Here is a 22140-nt window from a genome sequence, read left to right as displayed (position 1 = left end):
AAATGAACGATCTGGAAGAAATGGACAAATTCCTAGAAACACATAAACTACGAAAACTGAAACAGGAAGAAATAGAAAATTTGAACAGACCCATAACCAGTAAAGAAATCGACTTAGTAATCAAAAGTCTTCCAAAAAACAGGAATCCAGGGCCAGATGGCTTTCCAGGGGAATTCTACCAAACATTTAAGGAAGAGTTAACACCTATTCTCTTGAAGCTGTTCCAAAAAAATTGAAATGGAAGGAAAACTCCCAAACTCTTTTTATGAAGCCAGCATTACCTTGGTTCCGAAACCAAAGACCCCACTAAAAAGAAAAGTGTAGACCAATTTCCCTGATGAACATGGATACAGAAGTCCTCAACAAGATACTAGCCAACTGGATCCAAGAATACATTAAAAAAATTATTCACCCTGATCAAGTGGGATTTATACCTGGGATGCAGGACTGGTTCAACATCCACAAAGCAATCAGTGTGATTCATCACATCAATAAAAGAAAGGACAAGAACCACATGATCCTCTCAATAGATGCAGAGAAAGCATTTGACAAAATACAGCATCCTTTCTTGATAAAAGACCTCAAGAAAGTAGGGATAGAAGGATCATACCTCGAGATCATAAAAGCCATATATATGAAAGACCCAACACTAATACCATCCTCAGTGGGGAAAAACTGACAGCTTTACCCCAAAGGTCAGGAACAAGACAAGGATGTGCACTTTCACCACTGTTATTCAACATAGCATTGGAAATCTTAGCCTCAGCAGTCAGACGATACAAAGAAATAAAAGGCATCCAAATCGGCCAGGAGGAGGTCAAACTTCCACTCTTCACAGATGACATGATACTCTATATGGAAAACCCAAAAGATTCCACCAAAACACTGCTAGAATTGATTCATGAATTCAGCAAAGTCGCAGGATATAAAATCAATGCACAGAAATCGGTTGCATTCCTATACACCACAATGAAGCGACAGAGAAATCAAGGAATTGATCCCATTTACAATTGTACCAAAAACCGTAAAATATCTAGGAATAAATCTAACCAAAGAGGTGAAAAATCTATATACTGCAAACTATAGAAAGCTTATGAAAGAAATTGGAGAAGACACACACAAAAAATGGAAAAATATTCCACGCTTTTGGATAGGAAGAACAAATATTGTTAAAATGTCAATACTACCCAAACCAATCTACATAGTCAGTGCAGTACCTATCAAAATAACACCAGCATTCTTCACAGAGCTAGAACAAACAATCCTAAAATTTGTATGGAACCAGAAAAGACCCCAAATCGCCAAAGCAATCTTGAAAAAGAAAATCAAAGCAGGAGGCATCACAATCCCAGACTTCAAGCTGTGTTACAAAGCTGTAATCATTAAGACAGTATGGTACTCACACAAAAACAGACACTCAGATCAGTGGAACAGAATAGAGAACCCAGAAATGGACCCACAAACATATGGCCAACTAATCTTTGACAGAGCAGAACAGAATATCCAATGGAATAAAGACAGTCTCTTCAGCAAGTGGTGCTGGGAAACCTGGATGGCGACATGCAGAAGAATGAACCTGGACCACTTTCTTACCCCATACACAAACTCAAAATGGATGAAAGACCTAAACATAAGACAGGAAGCCTTCAAAATCCTCGAGGAGAAAGCAGGCAAAAACCTCTGATCTTGGCTGCAGGAGCTTCTTACAACACGTCTCTGGGAGTAAGGGAAACAAAAGCAAAAATGAATTATTGGGACCTTATCAAAATGAAAAGCTTCTGCACAGCAAAGGAAACAATCAGCAAAACTAAAAGTCATCCAATGGAATGGGAGAAGATATTTGCAAATGACAAACCAGATAAAGGGTTAGTATCCAGAATCTATAAAGAACTTATCAAACTTAACATCCGAAAAACAATCCAGTGAAGAAATGGGCAAAAGACATGAATAGACACTTCTCCAAAGAAGATATCCAGATGGCCAACCGACACATGAAAAAGTGCTCAACATCACTCATCATCAGGGAAATACAAATAAAGCCACAGTGGGATACCACCTCACACCTGTCAGAATGGCTAACAATAACTCAGGCAACAACAGATGTTGGCGAGGATGCGGAGAAAGAGGATCTCTTTTGCACTGCTGGTGGGAATGCAAACTGGTGCAGCCACTCTGGAAAACCGTATGGAGGTTCCTCAAAAAATTAAAAATAGAACTATCCTACAAGCCAGCAATTGCACTACTAGGTATTTATCCAAGAGATACAGGTGTGCTGTTTCAGAGGGGCATATGCACTCCGATGTTTATAGCAGTGCTATTGACAATAGCCAAACTGATGGATGGATAAAGAAGATGTGGGGTGTGTGTGTGTGTGTGTGTGTGTGTGTGTAATGGGAGTATCACTCGGCAATCAAAAAGAATGAAATCTTGCCATTTGCAACTATATAGATGGAACTAGAGGGTATTATGCTAAGTGAAATTAGAGAAAGAATTATATGACTTCACTCATGTAAGGACTTTAAGATATAGAACAGATGAACATATGGGAGGGGAAGCAAAAATAATATAAAAACGAGGGGGGCAAGACATAAGAGACTCTTAAATACAGAGAACAGAGGGTTACTGGAGGGGTTGTGGGAGGGGGGATGGGCTAAGTGGGTAGGGGCATGAAGGAATCTACTCCTGAAATCGTTGTTGCACTATATGCTAACTAACTTGGATGTATTTAAAAATAAATTAAGTAAATAAATAAATAAATATATATATAAAAAGGAAAAAAAAAGTAGTCAGTCGCTCTCCAGAATCTCTTAAGATGACTTATATAAACTGACCATAACCTGTTGTCTTTTTTTAACTTTGTGTTCAGTCACTTCATCCTCAGCCAGTCTGATCTGGGGACACTTCTCTTTTATTGAGCTCCACCTGCCTCTGTCAGTGTGTGTGTGTGTGTGTGTGTGTGTGTGTGTGTGTGTGTGTGTGTGTGAGAGAGAGAGAGAGAGAGAGAGAGAGAGAGGGAGAGAGAGAGGGAGGGAGGGAGGGAGGAGACGTGCACGAGAGAGAGGGAGAGCAGGAGAGAGGGGAGATGGAGACTAGCGGGATTGAATAATGAGGTTGTTTATAGATACTGAGGGACTGAAAGGGAGACTATTGTGAAGGCATTGCTCATCACTAACACTATATTTAATTATCTTTTGTTTGATTATAACATTAATATCAGATTAATTTAGGCATATGTAATTATGGCTCCGAATGTGTGTAAACTTTTTGTTCATGTAACAGTTGTTCACCACTTTAAAGTTTTGGAACCTTGACTAGGACTACATTATAATGAAGTTTTTGTTGTACAAGTGGAAACAGATTTTCTTAAATGGAGTCCCAAGATCAAATTGCTTTATGTATTGAAAGTGTTATACCTGACCACCATAAATAAAACTATGAATTCAATATCAGAAAATTCTGTTCTTAATCCAAATGCTTTTTACATTAGGCATAAACTAATCTGGTGTAGTGTTTAAGAACGAGTTTTGGTTTTATAATTTTTTTAATTTATATAATGCTCTAACATTTGGTAACAACAGAATTTTGTCACCTCTTGCATACCTTTCTTCTTCATTCTACATTCCTAAATAGATTTGGTATGGTTCCTTTCATTTTTACATAGTGTACTTTTTATTGCAATTATACAAAATTTTCAAAAGGATCTCTTCCCATTCACTCATCAGGCTTCTTTGATACATGTGTATTTTGCTTGCTACATTAATTACGTGTGTGTGTGTGTGTGTGTGTGTGTTTTCATGTGATATCTAACAGCAGAGTTTGGTGTAGACTGTATTTGATATTTAGCTGATGAAACTTTTTTCAAAGCTATTTCCTCCTATTTAAATCTTTTCCCGTTGTCTTCCCCCCCCCCCCAGGGTAAATTTAGTGCAATATTCACCAATATATGTTGATTGTTTTTGAAACAGGTATCGATTAAGGAACAAAAAGATCAATGCAACTGTAAGAACATTTCCTCTTCTAAATAAAGTTGGTGTAAACAACACTGTCACAACCACAGCCGGAAATGTCATTTCTGTCATAGGAAGTACTGAAACAACGGGGAAAATTGTTCCAAGTACAAATGGAATTTCAAATGCAGAAAACAGTGTTTCCCAGCTAATCCCACGTAGTACTGACAGTACTTTAAGAGCTCTGGAGACTGTGAAGAAAGTGGGGAAGGTTGGCACTAATGGTCAGAACGCAACTGGGCCTTCTGCAGAGTCTGTAACTGAAAAGTAAGTATTAGGTAAAAATGGCTACTGTGAGTTACTCAGCCTTTTGAGAAATGACTGAGTATTTTAATTTATCCTAAGGGAAAGGAACTAATCAGAATTTTTAATGCATAATCTTCACCTAGTGGAAAAAGCACTTGAATCCCCCAAAATTTGAGTTCTAGTCCTGGCTCTGCAGTTGAAAAGCTCTGTGACCTTAGAAAGTCAATTCAGCTCTGGGTTTTGTTTTCCTTGACTGTAAACTGAAGAGTTTGGACCAGAGTTGGGTTTTTTCCACACTTAGATCTTTGAACTTTAGGATCGTATACAGAGGGGTACCAGAAAGGAGCTAAATAGAAACCTCAGCAAGGTGAGATTCTAAGCCTCCAGCCTCTGCTTCACTCAGAACAGTCTATTCTATATTCTTTAATGATGTGTAGTAGCTAAGAGGGAGCTCTTGGGAGGCAAACTCCCTGGGTTCAAATTCTGGCTCACTGTTTTCTAGCTGTTTGATCTTAGGCCAGTTAATCTGTCTCCCTCAATTTACTCATCCACAAAATTCATTCAGTAATAGTAACTACTACACAGGTTGGTTGCACAGATTAAGTGAATCACTATTGCAGTGTGCATTCAACAGTACCTGCCAGATAGCACTCAATATCTTGTTGTTATTATTATTACCAATATTTTCAGGTTTCAGCATAAGGAAGGGTTTTGGTTCTGTAAGAAAAAAGTTTTAAAACTTTCTGACCATCTGAGTTACTTACACCTCAGAAATCTCATGCTTTGGTATTGTTTTAGGGTCTCAGTTAAATCATGTTCCGATTTTGTTGCCCCTGAATAGTCGGTCAGCATTTATTATATGCCTTCTAGGAACAAAGTATTATGCTAGTGATTTCATATAATAAACAGTGGGTAGGTAAGCAATTATATTCTTTATTTCTGCAGTTAGCATATGATAGGAGGATTTGTTTATTGGAGGATCCTTACAGTTTTCCCTGGGAGAGATTTTTAGAAATGACATGTCAGAGAACATTGTCTAGTTAGCAAATGGTATTTGAACATTCATTCTGAGCTATGTTCTTGTCACACTTGAAAATACAGGACATGTATAAGATCTCTTTTCCTTTAAGAAACTTATGAGAGTATAGTTGTGGAGACAGCATTTACACAAATGAAGCAAAATTGAAATTGGATGAAAGAACAGGAATATTTTATATTGCTGGGAAAAATATGGTGGATTTCAGAAAAAGAAACAGCATAATATGGGTCAAATTTGTTGATAATTATTTGGAATATTGAAGAGACCAGCCTTTTAGAACAGGAAGTTTATGTTAGGGACTGGTTAAAATAAGATTAGATAGGTAGGTTGCACCAGATTATGGAGACCTTGTGTTACATATATGTTTAGAAAATGAGCTTTTGAAGGTTTTTGGCAAGGTAACCTAGAACTGTTTTATATCCATACGAGTGGAATGTATTCAGCCGTAAAAAAAAAAAAAAAAAGAGTAAATACTAATACATACTACAGTCAATGTGGATGAACCTCGAAACTGTTAAGTGAAAGAAGCTAGATACAAAAGGCCATATATTACAGAGTTCTATTTATGGTAGTGTCCAGAATAGGCAAATCCAGAGAGACAGAAAGTAGATGAGTAGTTGCCAGGGGCTGTGGAGTGAATGCTAATGAGTAGAGATTTCTCTCAGGGCTGATGAAGGTGTTTCAGAATGAGGTAGTGGTGATGGTTGTTGCACAACCTTGTGAATATACCAAAACTCACTGAATTATACACCTTAAAAGGTAAATCCTATCCCAATTTTTTTTTTAATTATAGACTAAGGGAACAACTTGAAAAATAAATAAATCATTAATTCATTCAAAAATTAGGGATCTTCTATGTGCCCAACACCAGCCAGCTGGTAGAAGTAATGAAAATGAACTAAATAATACTACTCCCTGCCTCTGAGGGTCTTACAGTGTGGTTTGGAGGCAGACGTAAACAAATATTATATAATACATTCTGATAGGTACTATAATGGAGTTGTGTTCCAAGTGTTATTGGAACACAAAAAGTAATAATATTCTATAGGGAGTTATTATGGAAGACTCCCTAGAGGTAAAATGAGCCCAGGAAGACCTGAGGTAGTTCCAAAAGTATGGATAGTTGGGAAGGAAAGATCTTATCAGGACAGGAAGCAGCCCTGGCAAAATCAGGTAGGCAGGAGAGGGGTGCTGCAAAGGAGAGCCTGGAATCCTGAGAGCCATGTAGGTTACAGCTGTAGTAATCTAGCTGTCTGTCTGGAATGTGGCTGAAGGTTAGCTTTTTCCTTAGTCTGATTTTTGTGGATAGCTTGTATGATCACGTGAGGCTATGAATCTTGTCATGGATTTTGATGCCTTTTCGCTGACAAGTCTAAAAATTTGCCATTTCTTTTTATGTTTATTTTTGAGAGAGAGAGAAAAAGTGTGAGTGGGGAAGGGATGGGTGGGGGGAGACAGAATCTGAAGGGGGCTCTGCTAACAGCAGACAGCCTGATGTGGGGGCTCAAACTCACGAACCACAAGATCATGACCTGAGCCAAAGTTGGATGTTTAACTGACTGAGCCACCCAGGTGCCCCCTAAAGTTTGCCATTTTAAAGTACTTATCCCAATTTGACAGTATATAACCTTTTGATATGGAAGGACCAGATGATCTATGTAAAGCATGTAGCATAGAGCCTGGAATGTGCTCAGTAATTGCTCGATAAGAGTTATATTACTGTTACAAGGAAATCCTAATCATTTTCCTTGTTGCCTTTATTTAAGTTCAAAGAATAAATATAGCCCTAAAATATCTTTAAACTGTAAGTCAGTAAATTTGTATCTGCTATTATTACCCACAGTTCCTTAGTTATTTCCATTTTACACATAAAAGTAAACATCTGCTAGACTAATCTGCTGTGCTAGACTTAAAAGCAGCCCATACTTGTTTGTATTCTAGCTTTAAAAGGGCTTCTCTAGTTTGAGAAAAACCCTTTAATCTACTTGGGATGCAACATATTGAATTCCTGCATCATTAACAAGTTCTTTTTCTGGAGTCACCACATATCTAAGCTCTGCCAAAGTTTGACTTCTCAGTAGGGCATAAGAAAGACGTGGTGAGATCCTCTGGAGCTGATTGCCTGGTGACTCAACAAAGAAAATCCCTGGTTAAAAAAGATAAAAAGTTTGGTTATTTTGCATCAGTTGAATGAGTAACCATATATTGGCGTTTCACTCATCCACTCTATTATGTGGCAGGAACTGTTTCATTTTTTCAACAGATATTTTTACTGAATGACTACTGTATGCCAGGAATTCTTCTAGATGTAACAGTTAACTTTTCTAGATGTAACTTTGGATAGACAGCAGTTAACAAAATGGACAAAAATGGCCTTTTCTCAAGGAGTTTACATTTTAATCCATCTATCTCTTAATAGAACAGTCCTTCTTTTACATGTCTGTCGTCTGTCCCAGAGAATTCTGGTAGACTACAGTGGGCTCTTGAACAATACAGGGATTGGGGACACTTTTGACTTCCTCACAATGTAACTACTCATAGCCTACTATTGACCAGAGGCCTTACTGATAACATATTATCAATTAACACGTATTCTGTAGGTTGTATGTACTGTATATCGTATTCTTGCTGTAAAGTTAGCTAGAGAAAAGAAAATGTCATCAATAAAATACAAGGAGGGGCACCCTGGCTGGTTTAGTCCGCAGAGCATGGGACTTTTGATCTAGGGGATGTGAATTTGAGCCTCACGTTGGGGGTTGAGTTTACTTAACAACAACAAAAGATATTTTAAAAAAGAAAATACATTTGCAGTACTTTCATTGAAAAAAGTCTGCATATAAATGGACCCGTGCAGTTCAAACCTGTGTTGTTCAAGGGTTAACTGTAGTTATTGAACAATAAATTTAAGGGTGAACCTGTTGAATAGGACTTTTTAAAAATTTTTTTAAATGTTTATTTTTGAGAGAGAGAAAGAGAGGGACAGAGCATGAGTGAGTAGGGAGAGAGAGAGAGAGAGAGAGAGAGAGAGAGAGAGAGAGAGAATCCAAAGCAGGCTCCAGGCTCTGAGCTGTCAGCACAGACAGGGCTCGAACCCACGAGCTGTGAGATCATGACCTGAGCCAAAGTCGGACGCTTAACTGACTGAGCCACCCATGCGCCCTGAGTAGAAATTTTTTTTTTTTTTTTTTTTTAATTTCCACTAGGAAAAATCTTTGTTTATACAATGAGTAAAAAGGGATTGGTGGATCACATTAGTGCCTGGGCTTTGTTTGCATTCTTTTTACCCTTGCCAGAATATGAGATCTGTTACTACAATCCTGTGAATCAGCAGTGTAGGGTGGCAATGAAATTATTTGTCACTATGGAAATACCTAAATTTTCTCTATTAGTGGTTTCGCTATATAATTTTATGAAAAATTCCTACTGAGGAAGACAGCAGTTACAGACAGTAATTTATTCTTTGTTTTTGATAAATTATCTCTCCAGTAAAATTGGCTCTCCACCCAAGACTCCTGTAAGTAATGTAGCGGCTACCTCAGCTGGGCCTTCTAATGTTGGAACAGAGCTGAATTCTGTGCCTCCAAAATCCAGCGCATTTATAACTAGAGTACCAGTATATCCTCAGCATTCTGAAAACATTCAGTATTTTCAAGATCCAAGGACTCCGATACCCTTCGAAGTCCCACAGTACCCCCAGACAGGTAAGTAATTTTAGGCAATTCTAAGAAAAAAAAGAAACTAATATATATTGTCCTTAGATACATAAGTGAATCACTTATATCTAGAATATCTATATTAAGAAATTAATCTTTTGGACTATATAACCCTTAAGTTTTCTTCCTGCCCTAAGAATTAATGATTCTGCATGCCAATAGTTTTAAGATTCTCCTTCCTTTACGTCAAATATAGAGTCCATGGATGAGCTTCAGAGAGTTCTGTGAATCCCTTGAAATAGTTTGTAGAATGTTTGGTTTATATATAGTTAATGTATAATTTTGGAAAGACAATACACAACTTATATAGATTTTGAAAGGGGTTTTTACCTCTGCTCCCCCAAAGCTATGAATCAATAATGTAACTGATTACTTAATCCAAAACCTGTGGCAGTAGATGCCCTAGAAGGAAACTTACCAGCCATCTCTTAATAGCCTGTCTTGTGTTTTTGAGGAGCAGTTTAACATAGGAGTTCATATAGTAGTGTAGTGTCTGTCTAAAGTAGGAGTAACTAAGGTTCAAAGTTTATTTTCTTTTCCCACATTAAAAGCTGGTTTAGAGTTAAATCATTGTACAATGTTGGATTTTACTAAGATTACATTAAATATTCCTTTTTCTAATTTTTAAGGATACTACCCACCACCTCCAACGGTACCAGCTGGTGTGGCTCCCTGTGTTCCTCGCTTTGTGAGATCCAATAATGTTCCAGAGTCCTCCCTCCCACCTGCTTCTATGCCATATGCCGATCATTACAGTACATTTTCCCCTCGAGATCGAATGAATTCTTCTCCTTACCAACCTCCTCCTCCGCAGCCGTATGGACCAGTTCCGCCAGTACCTTCTGGAATGTATGCTCCTGTGTACGACAGCAGGCGCATCTGGCGCCCACCTATGTACCAACGAGATGACATTATTAGAAGTAATTCTTTACCTCCAATGGATGTGATGCACTCGTCTGTTTATCAGACGTCTTTGCGGGAAAGATATAACTCATTAGATGGGTACTATTCAGTGGCTTGCCAGCCACCAAGTGAGCCAAGGACAAGTGTGCCTTTACCAAGGGTAAGTGACAGTGGAAATAGGACTGCTACTGTAGTGTAGTGACAGTGGGTAAAGAGCCCACTGTCAGACTTGGTGTCCTACCACCCAGGTATGGGTTTCTAGCTCCTCCACTTAGAAATTGTGTGACTTACAGAAGTTACTATATGTTCTGTACGTCAGGTTTTTCATGTTTGGTGGCAATAATGGTACCTACCTCATAAGGCTGTTGTGAGGATTAAATCAGAAAAACAAAGCCCTTGGAACTGGACCTGATACATATTAATGCTCAATAAATGTTATGCTTGGATAGGAAACTGATGGGAAGGTATAGAGAAATCTCCAAAATACAAGGACAGGGCCTATTTTCAGTATCCCCACATAGATACAAATGACTTCTCTAAACCAGAAAACTGAGTGCTCACTTGACTAAACATTAATCCTTTCATTTAAATGTGTGGAGAATAGGCTAAGGTGACTTCCCTGCTGTATTTTTTTGTCCCAACAATATAATAAACTGTTTACGTTATTTCCACAGGAAATAGACAAGTTTATTTACTGCTCCCTAGATGATTAAGATTGTTTCTTTTATCCCCCCTTAGGAACCTTGTGGTCATTTGAAGACCAGTTGCGAGGAGCAGATAAGAAGAAAGCCAGAGCAGTGGGCCCAGTACCACACTCAGAAAGCACCTCTTGTCTCTTCAACTCTTCCTGTGGCAACACAGTCACCAACACCACCTTCTCCTCTATTCAGTGTAGACTTTCGCACTGATGTAAGAAAGGTCTTCATCACTTGATGTTGCAAGGATAGGTCAAACACCCGACTTCAGAGCACTCTTTCCAACCAGGGTTAGCTGTGTTGGGTATTTTGCAGCGGTGTAGTGTGAAGTTGAGTCACGTAGTTCAGTGAACATTGAGTTTGTGAGAAGCACTACAGTTAGGCATTGTGAGACTCTGAAGACCATTAAGTTTTTAATGGTCTTAAGACCTGTTCCACCAAGAATTGAAAGTCTCTCCAGCAGTATAGTTGTCATTATTTTTCTGTTTTTTAGTAATAAGATATATATCTACCATTTATTGAGCACCTACTTGTGCCAGGCACTGTACTAAGCATTTGCATAATGCTATTTTATTTAATTCTCACAAAAATCTTAGGGGGCCGGTATTAAATCTATGTTTTTTAGAAATCCTACTTAGAGAAATTAAGTAATTTGCCCAAAGTAATAAATTCAGCTTGTAAGTAGCTGGGATTTGAATTCTGATCTAGCAGAAGCATTTCTTCCTTACTTCACAGGAGTTGCAGAAATGCCTGTGGTTTTATTCATGCAGTTTTGCATCACTGTTAATTATTCTTGTTGTTACAAAACAAATTTTTGTATCAGGATCATTTCAGTGTACCTTGTTGTTTTCAGTACTTTTATATATACGACAAACCATTATTTTTTTAATTCCTCTAATTTGATTTATTTCCCATTCTTTTGGGCTCTAATATCTAAAACTTTTAAAAATTTTATTATGAAGAGTGCCTGGATGGCTCAGTCAGTTAAGTGTCCAACTCTTGATTTCGCTCAGGTCATGGTCTCATGGTCGTGAGATTGAGCCCTGTGTCAGGCTCCGTGCTGAGCATGGAGCCTGCTTAGGATTCTCTCTCACTCTCTCTCTCTCCCCCTCCCCTGCTTGCATGCTCACTCTCAAAAAAAAAAAAAAAAAAAAAAAATTTATTATGGAAAACTTCAAGCATATACAAAAGTAGAATAGTATGATAAACCCCACGTACCCATCACCCCCTGTTACCTACTCTTCAGTCTCTCATTTGTACCCCCTCTTCCCACTGGATTAATTTGAAGTAATTCAGATAACATTTTTTCATCCATAAATATTTCAATAAACCATTGAATTCTTAAACTAGATCCAAATTTCTCATCAAACTGAGACTTCTTCAAAGCAACTGAACATCTTGACAACAGAGTGATAGAGTTGCCACTTGCTTGATAGAAAAATGTATTTGCATTTTTTTATACTATGCTTTAAGAAATAATTAGTCCCCTGGGGAGCCTGACTGGCTCAATTGGTAGAACATGTGATTCTTGATCTCAGGGTCATGAGTTCAAGCCCCACATTGGGTGTAGTGTTTACTTTAAAAAAAAAAAAAAAATTTCCCTGAGACTCAGATCTGCTATTTGCCAGTAATATGACTTGTAATATGTAATTTAACGATTTTGGCATCAGCTTTCTATATCTGTATAATCAGTAAACTAGATTTAATGATTATGACAACTTTAGTATTCTGATCCTGTAATAATTTGGACAGTCCTTTTAAAATTTGTCCACTTTTTTTTCTAGTTCCAGACAGCCTTCTTTGAGTTCTTTTTTTAAATTTGATCCTGCATGGTTTATCAGTTATATTCCCATATTTACATGATGGTCTTTTCTCAGAATCGTAAACTATTCTAGGACACGGACCATAGTGTGTGTGTGTTTTGCCTTTTTTCATTTTTTTGGAGTGCTTCATACCATGTTAGAGACATGCTGCAAATATTTGTTGATTTGGTGTTTGATAGTCAGGGGTTCCTTATGAGTACTGAAAGAGCAAAATAAAAAGAGAAGTCATTCTATTTTCTATAGTAAATAATGTAAATACAAATAGTATAATTATTACTTGTTACATATGACAGTATTTTTATATTAATTATTGAAAGTTTTTATATTATTTGTTCATTATGAAGTCCTATATATTCTATAATAGTTACTTTGTATTAGTTACAAGTTTGTAAATTTAACAGTTTTGTACTAATTGATTATGCTTTTTTTTTTTTTTTTTTTTTTTTTAATCAGTTCTCTGAGAGTGTGAGTGGTACAAAATTTGAAGAAGATCATCTCTCTCATTATTCTCCTTGGTCTTGTGGCACCATAGGCTCCTGTATAAATGCCATCGATTCAGAGCCCAGAGATGTAATTGCTAATTCAAATGCTGTATTAATGGTATGATTTGGGGGAGTGGGGGGGATATCATGCATGTTGGCTCAAGTTTTAGAATGATTGAATGCTTTCATCTTCATATTGTTTATTGCTATATAACTCATCTGTAAGCAGCTGAGTTATATTTAGGTAAGTCTGAAATAAATTGCATTTAATGCTTAAATTATTTGAGCTAGTTTGGTGGTTTAAAACGGATGTTGGATTATCACTAAGATGTACTGCTAGTGTTAAATTTACCAGAAAATTTGATTACATGTCTTTTGAAAGCATGTACCTGTATTATTAGCTGAAGTAATTGACAACAATCCTTTTAATTGATTTTCTTTGGTTTATGCAGGACCTGGACAGTGGAGATGTTAAGAGAAGAGTGCATTTATTTGAAACTCAGAGAAGGACAAAAGAAGAAGACCCAATAATTCCATTTAGTGATGGACCTATCATCTCAAAATGGGGTGCAATTTCCAGATCTTCACGTACAGGTTACCATACCACGGATCCTGTCCAGGCCACTGCTTCCCAAGGAAGTGCCACTAAGCCTATCAGTGTATCAGGTAATCCCCTTAACTAGTATCTCACTTGCTGTATTCTAACACTGTGCTTTTTAATCCTCACTTTGTGAGGTACAGCACATTTCCCTCTATTTAACAGTCACAGGAGCTCAGAATTAAATGGTTTAGCCAGAAGAACATGGCTGGTTGGATAAAATATGGATCTTTTTTAAAAAGTGTATGTTCACATTTACATATTGATATTTCACTTTTCTGATCATTGTTTCTTTCTACCTTTCTGTAGATTATGTTCCTTATGTCAATGCTGTTGATTCAAGGTGGAGTTCGTATGGTAACGAGGCCACGTCATCAGCACACTATATTGAACGGTAATGTTACTCTTACTTCTTTTGGATTCTCTATTTTCAGACTTGTGTGTATCCTCAGAGTATAGATCCTACCCCCGATTATTCATGAAGCGTACTTTAATGATTTTAGCTGAATAACAGATTTCTGAGAAAACATTTAAATGATGACTGAAACTTTCAGGGTTGATTAATTACAGAAAACGTATTTGGTATATGGCCATTACTGCTTTAGTTGCTTCAACTCTTTCAGTTTTATAACTGTAAACATATTTCTCTTTAAAGGGACAGATTCATTGTTACTGATTTATCTGGTCATCGAAAGCATTCCAGTACTGGAGACCTTTTGAGCATTGAACTTCAGCAGGTAGTCTCTGTGTCCCTCAGCTTTAAATTCTTAAAATAAAATGGCAGTTGAAAGCTATGGTTGAAAGCTAACTTTACCTTTGTTTTTTTTCCCCTATAGGCCAAGAGTAACTCATTGCTTCTTCAGAGGGAGGCCAATGCACTGGCCATGCAGCAGAAGTGGAATTCCCTGGATGAAGGCCGCCACCTTACCTTAAATCTTCTAAGCAAGGAAATTGAACTGAGAAATGGAGAGGTAAAAAAACTGAACCTCTCAGCTTCATGCTTAATGTATTTGCTGTTTGGTGCTGCTGTGTGTTAGTTTATGCCATTACCTAGTGTATGTTAGCATTCCTTTTTCTGGTGGATGATTGTTTTTCAAACTCAGAATAGAAATAAAATTGCAGTACCAGCTTTTATTTCAATCATTGAGATTCTTACTTTAATCTAAAAGGGGGGCCCCAGCTTCCCCAGGTATAAAATCAGCATTTTTTCTTTTATTACAGAGTGATTATACAGAAGATGCAAGCGATACTAAGCCTGATAGGGATATTGAGTTAGAGCTTTCGGCACTTGATACTGATGAACCTGATGGACAAGGTGAACAAATTGAAGTAAGTACCACAATTAGATATTTAGGAAGCTTTATTCAATTGGAAACTATAAAATACTTTCATACTGAAGGATTAACATTTTATTTTCTTAGGAGATCCTGGACATACAGCTGGGTATCAGTTCTCAAAATGATCAGTTGCTGAATGGAACAGCAGTGGAAAATGGGCATCCAGTCCAACAGCACCAAAAGGAGCCACTGGAGCAGAAGAGACAGAGTTTAGGTGAAGACCATGTGATTCTGTGAGTGTTAGACAGATAACTCATAACCAGTGGACATAGGTTGTAAATATTTAAATAAAATAAATGCAGTGTTACCTGCAATTTTGGCTCTCTCCTGTGAGGCGAAGACCTTATGTAATAGGGCAGTGATTGGGTCAGTCTGAATTTTTAGGAGAGAAGAGGTAAACTTGAACAAAATAGTCCATTTTTAAGTAGCCTGAGACCTGCTTTTTTTGTGGATAAAAGTTTGTCCTCGTGCTCCAGCATCAGGTTAATACTTCCTCAGTCTGGTAGGCACACTTCTAGACTACACAATAGAGAATTAAAATCTAGATGAAGGGTTTCCCTTTTAAAAAATCATGTTAAGGTATTCTTAGATTTAGGGGCACCTGGATAGCTCAGTTGGTTAAGCGTCCGACTTCAGCTCCGGTCACAATCTCACGGTTTGTGAGTTTGAGCTCCACATCGGGCTCTGTGCTGACAGTTCAGAGCCTGGAGCCTGCTTTGGATTCTGTGTTTCCCTCTGTCTCTCTGCCCCTCCCCTGCTCATGCTCTGTCTCTCTCTCAATAATAAATAAACATTAAAAAACATTTTTTTTAATTACAGATATTCTTAGATTTAATATTGCCATTTTATATAATTACCGCCAAAATTATGGGTTAGTCTTGAACTTAATAGTTTGTTGGCCTTAAATTAGCCAGTATTTTAATTTTTTTTAATGTTTATTTATTTTTTAGAGAGAGAAAGACCAAGCATGAGCAGGGGAGGGGCAGAGAGAGAGGAGACACAGAATCTGAAGCAGGCTCCAGGCTCTGAGCTGTCAGCACAGAGCCTGATGTGGGGCTCGAACTTACGGACTGTGAGATCATGACCTGAGCTGAAGTCTGTTAACCAACTGAGCCACCCAGGTGCCCCTTAAATTTTTTTTAAGTTTACTCATTTATTTTTTGAGAGAGAGAGCATGAGCAGAGGAGGGGCAGAGAGAGAGAATCCCAAGTAGGCCCAGTGCTGAGCCACCCAGGTGCCCGTCTAGTATTTTAATTTTTTAAATATGATTTTTGGAAAAAGGGACTTTTTTAGTGACTGCTGATATTTTTTAGTGATAAATACATGCCTTTACTAGGGGCTTTTGAAGTTTGTTACAACTAATATTAAGCATGTATAGTTATTCTTTAAAGGGTTATTCACTTAAAGCTAATTTGTTTTCAATGTCCTTTATTTTCTCTCAGGGAGGAGCAAAAAACAATTCTGCCGGTAACTTCTTGCTTTAGCCAGCCACTCCCAGTGTCCATTAGCAATGCAAGTTGCCTCCCCATCACCACATCTGTCAGTGTTGGCAACCTCATTCTGAAAACTCACGTTATGTCTGAAGATAAAAACGACTTTTTAAAACCTGTTGCAAATGGGAAGATGGTTAACAGCTGAAAGGAGGTTCATCTTTCAAATTTGTGACCATACCATGGAAGCATTTACACTAGCTTTTTATATATATAATATATATTATATAATGTATATTTTTTTTAAAAAAAGATATTACCGGGGGCATCCATTTCCTGTGGACTCTTTGATACTTCAAGCCCTCTTGCATTAGCATTATGAAAAAAAAGAAAATTTACTTTACTAGGGTAACACGTTCACTTTCCAGAGGTGATTGGAATTTGGACATTTAACTTAAGCTTCAAGCAGCTTTTTATGAGTTTGTAGCAATCCGGTGCAGTAACTGAGCCATTTCCTATTTTAAATGGCTTCTATAGAAAATTAACAACTCAGTTATTAAACTAGCAGGATCCTACAATGATACATCTAGTGAAAGTAGACTTAATTAACTTATTTATTTCTATTTTATGTTTTGCTGAGAGAAATTTCCATCTCATTCCAGCTGCTTTATTTATCTTTTTCATGGGACTTTGCATGGATTTTTTTTCTTTTTCTTTCTTTCTTTCCTTCTTTTTTTTTCTTTTTTTTTTCTTTTTTTACTTTGAAGAGTGGAGTTAGATGTTCTTACCATAGAATTTTACAGGGTTATATACTAGCTTTCTTTACTGCATTATATGTAGGAGTGTGGTGCAGTGCTTTTATCTGTAGCATTGAAATTTTTTTTAATTTTCCATTTTTCAAGCCTAGTTTCTGCTTTGTTAATATTTATACACAGGCTACTTGTTGAAGTAAGTAATTAAATATATAACCAAGTGCCTAAGTCTTTCAGCTGATGTACTAGATATTAAATTCTCCTAAGTTATGCAGAATCGTTTTTACAATTTTGATAAATTATGCACTAATGTAATGGCAGTTTTTTAAAACGCAGATTTAAGCCTGTACATTATTGAATCTGATGACTTGGCAAAAGAATCAGGTGCTTTCAGCTTTCTTGAGAAAACCCTGTATGTAGCGTTTGCACTGACTAACAAGATGGTATTGCTGGGTTTTTTTTATTTAAACTGATTAATTTGGATGTTCATTGCAATATCTTGGTTAAGTATTGTTTATTGTTACTTCACGTTGCGTTTAATTTTCCTTGTTCTCTGACCGTTAGGTTGATAAGACTATGAACCATGTAATAATAGAACATTGGCTAACCTTTATTCGTACTTAAAAACATGAGTAATTTCTGCCCTGCTAAATGTGACTGAAAAGTGTTTGGACCTGGCATCTGGAAGCATGCAGTATGTTCAACCAGCCATGCCCCAGATTTGGGGGAGGTATTTTTGAAACCTAAACTTCAGTCGACATTTGGAAACAAAAACTGGGCATTCCTTCCTGGTGATCTCACCTATAGTTCGTCTTCGTTTTTCCCCAGTTTCTTTAAGATTAGTTTGACTTTTATTATTTTTTTTAATTAACTTCTGTGAAGTTGTTTACTCTGAAAATTGTACTGGAATATTTTAAGCCAAGCTGATCTTTCACCAGGTGTACTGTATGTAAGGGCTTTTCCTGCTAGCAAGATGCTTAAACAGGATCATGTTATTGGTCGTCTGAGCTATTTAGTTGTTTTACAAAACCACAGCATTGTATCAGATAAGATTTTGATAAAAAGTTTTGTGCACATTTCCAGGGGCGGGAGGGTTGACATTTCCCTGAAATTTCTTGATCAGAATGAGTAAATGCTGGTGTTTGATACCTGTCTTAATGAACATGCTCATAAGGTGACTGATAAGTTGTAAATATACCTGAGAAACAAAGGGGTAGTTTTGATATTCTGGTGTCAGTATGGAAGATCTTACACATTTATTTAATATTCAAATGTATGAGGATGTTTGTTTGTAGCATAACAGCACAGTAGCCTTGACTTCGTTTCCTTTGGTTAGTACTGTACCCTTTTGCCATGGCCAGTGCTCCCTATCCCTACAAAGACATTTTATTTATTTCACTCTGTAACCTGAAATGAATAGGAACAAGAGTTTTAAACCATGTTACATTAACTTATTTCTGACATTATAAATTAGCCTAGGATATTACAGGAACATGATTGTTATATAATTTATATCAGAACCCTTCTATAAATATGCGCTTATTACATTTAAAATGCTTCCAATGTACTTTATTTGCTGTTTGTATTTCCAAAAAGGATATGCAAACCAGTATGTCTATTTCATGGATATTTAAATAGTGAGATCTTCCATGTTGAAGGTAATGTATTTTTTTTTAAGATTTTAAAATTGCTATTTTGTTACAAAATAGAGACCTATTAACAGTTTGAGAGCTCCTTATGTGCCCTCAGGGAAAGAACCCTCTGTGCAACAGAACTACGCAAAACATCTTCAGCACGTTCTGAGGGTGAATATATACTACATAAATTGATCTTGTGTATTTAACCTTATCTTTTTAATTTTAAAATTGAAATTTTGAAACTTGGTTGTGCTCTGCTGGAGGGGTTTGGGATAAACTGCTTAGGTGTTTGCCTACTTGTCCAGTGAAATTACATTTGCATCAGTGTATGTATATACCTGCCAACCTTATTGGTATGTCTCAGAACATTTATATTAAAATAATGCTTGTCTTGCAGCAGGTGATCCCATAAAACAATAACTCCCTGTTCTTAAAAACTTACTCTCGTTCTCACTAACAACATAGGAATTGTTTCTTTGTTGGGATTATTCTGTATTGCATCCTTTATATAATGGCCATCTTCTGTTTCTCATGGTGGGTTTAATGTGAGGGAAAGATGTTGGTTCTCTGCCACTTTAGAAGAAAGAGCAGTCTTTCTGATCCTTCTTCAAAAAGTTACTCCCTGATGTCAAGAGGAAAAAAATTATGAATCAGACCTAGGATGTGACTTTTTAAAATTGGGTACATTCCCTGTCATTTGACCCTTTTACCAACATGTGATGTACATGCGTTTGAAATCAGTATATAAGGCAATAGGAGAGGAAATGTGTGATGTTGGTAATTTAACTACGTGTGGTGCCTATGGTTCAATTAGGAAAAAATAGTCTGAGGTCTGGAAAGTGGGAAAATGGTGGGTTGTGTGTTTGGTTTACTTCTTACATTTTTGTTTTTCCATTTCTGAGTCCCATTCTGAAGTCCATGTGCCTCATTCAGATTCTGTGAATCTAAATTCAGTAGTTCTCTTTTGTAGTATCGTTTCATTTTATAAATTCTGAGATTATGTATGTATTTCGTCTAGTTGGTGCCTGACCAGAGCAGATTCCCTTGCCTGTCCTGCCATGACTTCCTTTCAGTACCATGTGATAAGCAAGTATCATGCATGAAGGTTGTGCATATAATTTTCAAGAGAAGGTAGTACTTCGTTGGGTCGATGGCACTGATTTTTTCCTAGTAGTTACTTACTCTCACAAGAGAATTATAAAAGAAACCTCGCCTCCTGTACGAGAACTGAAATTTTCCATTTGTATGGATCTAGTCCCGTTCACTCAAATTTCAAGTTGATTCCAAGTATATAAAGCACATCCCAATTTTATATGCTGCCTTGAGAAAATAAGAAGATGCACAGCTATTTCTAGGAATTTAAAATGGGATCATTTAAATATTTGAAAACGTTGTTTTAAAAACCATCTAGCTTGCTCTTGCATTTTAGATGTTAAAGCCTGTGTTGTCTTGTTAGCAGGGGTGCAATTGTAATGATTAGATTCAGATTCAGCATGTGATTTCAACTTTGAATCTGAATGTTTCTTCCCTAGCTTCTTTGTGTCATTTCCTGAGCAGACTGTCACCAGTGTTGGTAACTAGGCTTAAAGGGAAAAGTTGCATTGCAACTATGTGTTAGTTTCCTGGAAGAACTTTTCTTGTGTTTTAGTGAGTGAAGAGTGTTGATGGGATCACTTACTGTAACTCCTTCATGAGAACCCCTTCTGCAAGCAGAAGCAGAACACAAATGAACGTGCTCAAGGAGTATCCCATTTTCTGGATAAATTGAATACATTTGCTAGTTGTTCCTTTTTACTAGCAGTTTCTTTGTATCCCTTTGCTGGCAAGGGAATACAAGGAGTCAAGGCCACTGATCAGAACACCCCACATTTGAGTGGAGTCTTATTTCTACTCCAAGAGCAGTTATTCCCCCAAATCCAAAATTGGCAATTTTTCTTTTTTTAAATAAAATTTTAAAAATATCCTCAAACCAGTGGAACATAGACACTGGCTGCACTTAGTACTGCCAACAGCCAAGGTCATTTGCATATATTCCATCAATCTGTCGAGAATTAGGCCTCACTTTATAACCCAAGGCATGGAAGTGCATGCATTCTCTTAGCTGGGCAAACAATTATACTGTAGTTGTGATACAACACATGTGGCTTTTATTTGTACTGCACATATCCACTGTACAGCCACTTGGGAGTATCGTGGTTAGCTTGCAGCAACTGCTGTCTGCATTTATACTGTTTATTGCATATTCTTTTCCCTGGAAGTGAAAGAGAAATGTTTTTCTTGTTGCATTGATTACATTTTATAAATTTGCTTAGCTGGAAAGTTTGGGAAAAGAGGCCTGTTTGTCAATTGTACAACCGATTGTGAAGCTCTAGTGTGAATATTTTTACGTCTGTATTAGACATTTTCTTTGCAAATCTATTGTTCGATTGAAATGTAAATGAAATTAAAGATGGTGTACACCCATCATGTAAAAAGCAGGCACCATCTCTAAGATGGATTTAATGCTCATTTTTAAGGCATATACTCAGCTTCTATTTAAAACTATAATTTAAAATAATTCTGTACAATGAAATGGGGAATATATATGGGAATAAATTCTATTCCATTTATTTCAATTTGAATTTCCAAATTGTAATGTTTCCCTTTGTGCTATAGGAATAGGATTAAATGGGGGAAGGCTAGGATTTCTAAAGGCCTGTATATGGGGGGAGGGCAGAGATGGAACAATGAGGGTTGTGATGATAGTGAATAGCAAAGAGTGAATTCTGTGTGTTTTTGCTGTAGCACTGAAGTGAAGAGATAATTAGCTTTGGCTGTTCACAGAATAGAGCATCATGATTTTCAGTGTTTGAGAGAAAATTGATGGAAAAAGTTTGCAGTACTTGACATGTATTTGCATGCACAAAATAAAATTATTTGTCCACCTTAAAAGTTGTTTTAGTGTCAATATTAAGTTCATGGTGCATTTTAGTTATATTGATATCCTTGGTATACATTTTGGCTTAATTAAGCTACCAGGATACTCCTTGAGATTTAAATAATCACCTGCCTCAGAGAGCCTGGCTGGCTTAGTTGGTAGAGTATGCGACTCTTGATTTTGGGGTTGTGAGTTTGAGCCCCACGTTGAGGGGTAGATTGTACTTAAAAATATTTTTTTTTAACGTTTTTAATTTTTTTTTTTTTTTTTTTTTTTTTTTTTTTTTTTTTTTTTTTTTTTTTTTTTTTTTTTGAGAGAGAGAGAGAGTGGCGTGAGTAGGGGAGGGGCAGGGAGAGAGGAAGACACAGACTCAAAAGCAGGCTCCTGTGCTGACGGCTCAGAGCCTGACACAGGCCTCGAAACCACAAACCACGAGATCATGACCTGAGCCGAAGTTGGATGCTTAACTGACTGAGCCACCCAGGTGCACTCCTAAAAATCTTTTAAAAATAAATAAATAATTGCCTGCCTCACACGTACGTTCCTGGGAAGGATCTGAAG

At 37.0% G+C, this 22140-nt stretch overlaps 1 protein-coding gene across 4 annotated transcripts in view; it reads left to right on the top strand.

Annotated features, from left to right (window-relative positions):
• Nucleotides 1–21593, top strand: part of RC3H2 (ring finger and CCCH-type domains 2) — a 51996-nt gene extending 30403 nt beyond the window's left edge. Inside the window, exons 10-21 of one of the 4 annotated variants that reach the window (XM_019421219.2) lie at nt 3966–4274; nt 8779–8993; nt 9635–10068; nt 10647–10817; nt 12880–12996; nt 13361–13574; nt 13816–13900; nt 14162–14243; nt 14343–14477; nt 14728–14835; nt 14928–15076; nt 16286–21593. In XM_019421219.2, coding sequence (XP_019276764.1) covers nt 3966–4274; nt 8779–8993; nt 9635–10068; nt 10647–10817; nt 12880–12996; nt 13361–13574; nt 13816–13900; nt 14162–14243; nt 14343–14477; nt 14728–14835; nt 14928–15076; nt 16286–16481 — 2215 coding nt within the window. In that variant the 3' untranslated portion in view covers nt 16482–21593. Of the gene's footprint in view, nt 1–3965; nt 4275–8778; nt 8994–9634; nt 10069–10646; nt 10818–12879; nt 13027–13360; nt 13575–13815; nt 13901–14161; nt 14244–14342; nt 14478–14727; nt 14836–14927; nt 15077–16285 lie in introns of all 4 variants that reach the window. The other 3 variants (XM_019421218.2, XM_019421222.2, XM_019421221.2) reach the window with 3 other exon arrangements.
• The last annotated feature ends 547 nt before the right edge of the window (nt 21594–22140 follow it).

Source organism: Panthera pardus, unplaced genomic scaffold, assembly GCF_024362965.1.
Source record: "Panthera pardus isolate Hobbes unplaced genomic scaffold, ASM2436296v1 HiC_scaffold_20, whole genome shotgun sequence".
Lineage (NCBI taxonomy): Eukaryota > Metazoa > Chordata > Mammalia > Carnivora > Felidae > Panthera > Panthera pardus.
The sequence above is the reverse complement of the archived record's forward strand: the minus strand, read 5'-3'. Positions and strand labels throughout refer to the sequence as shown.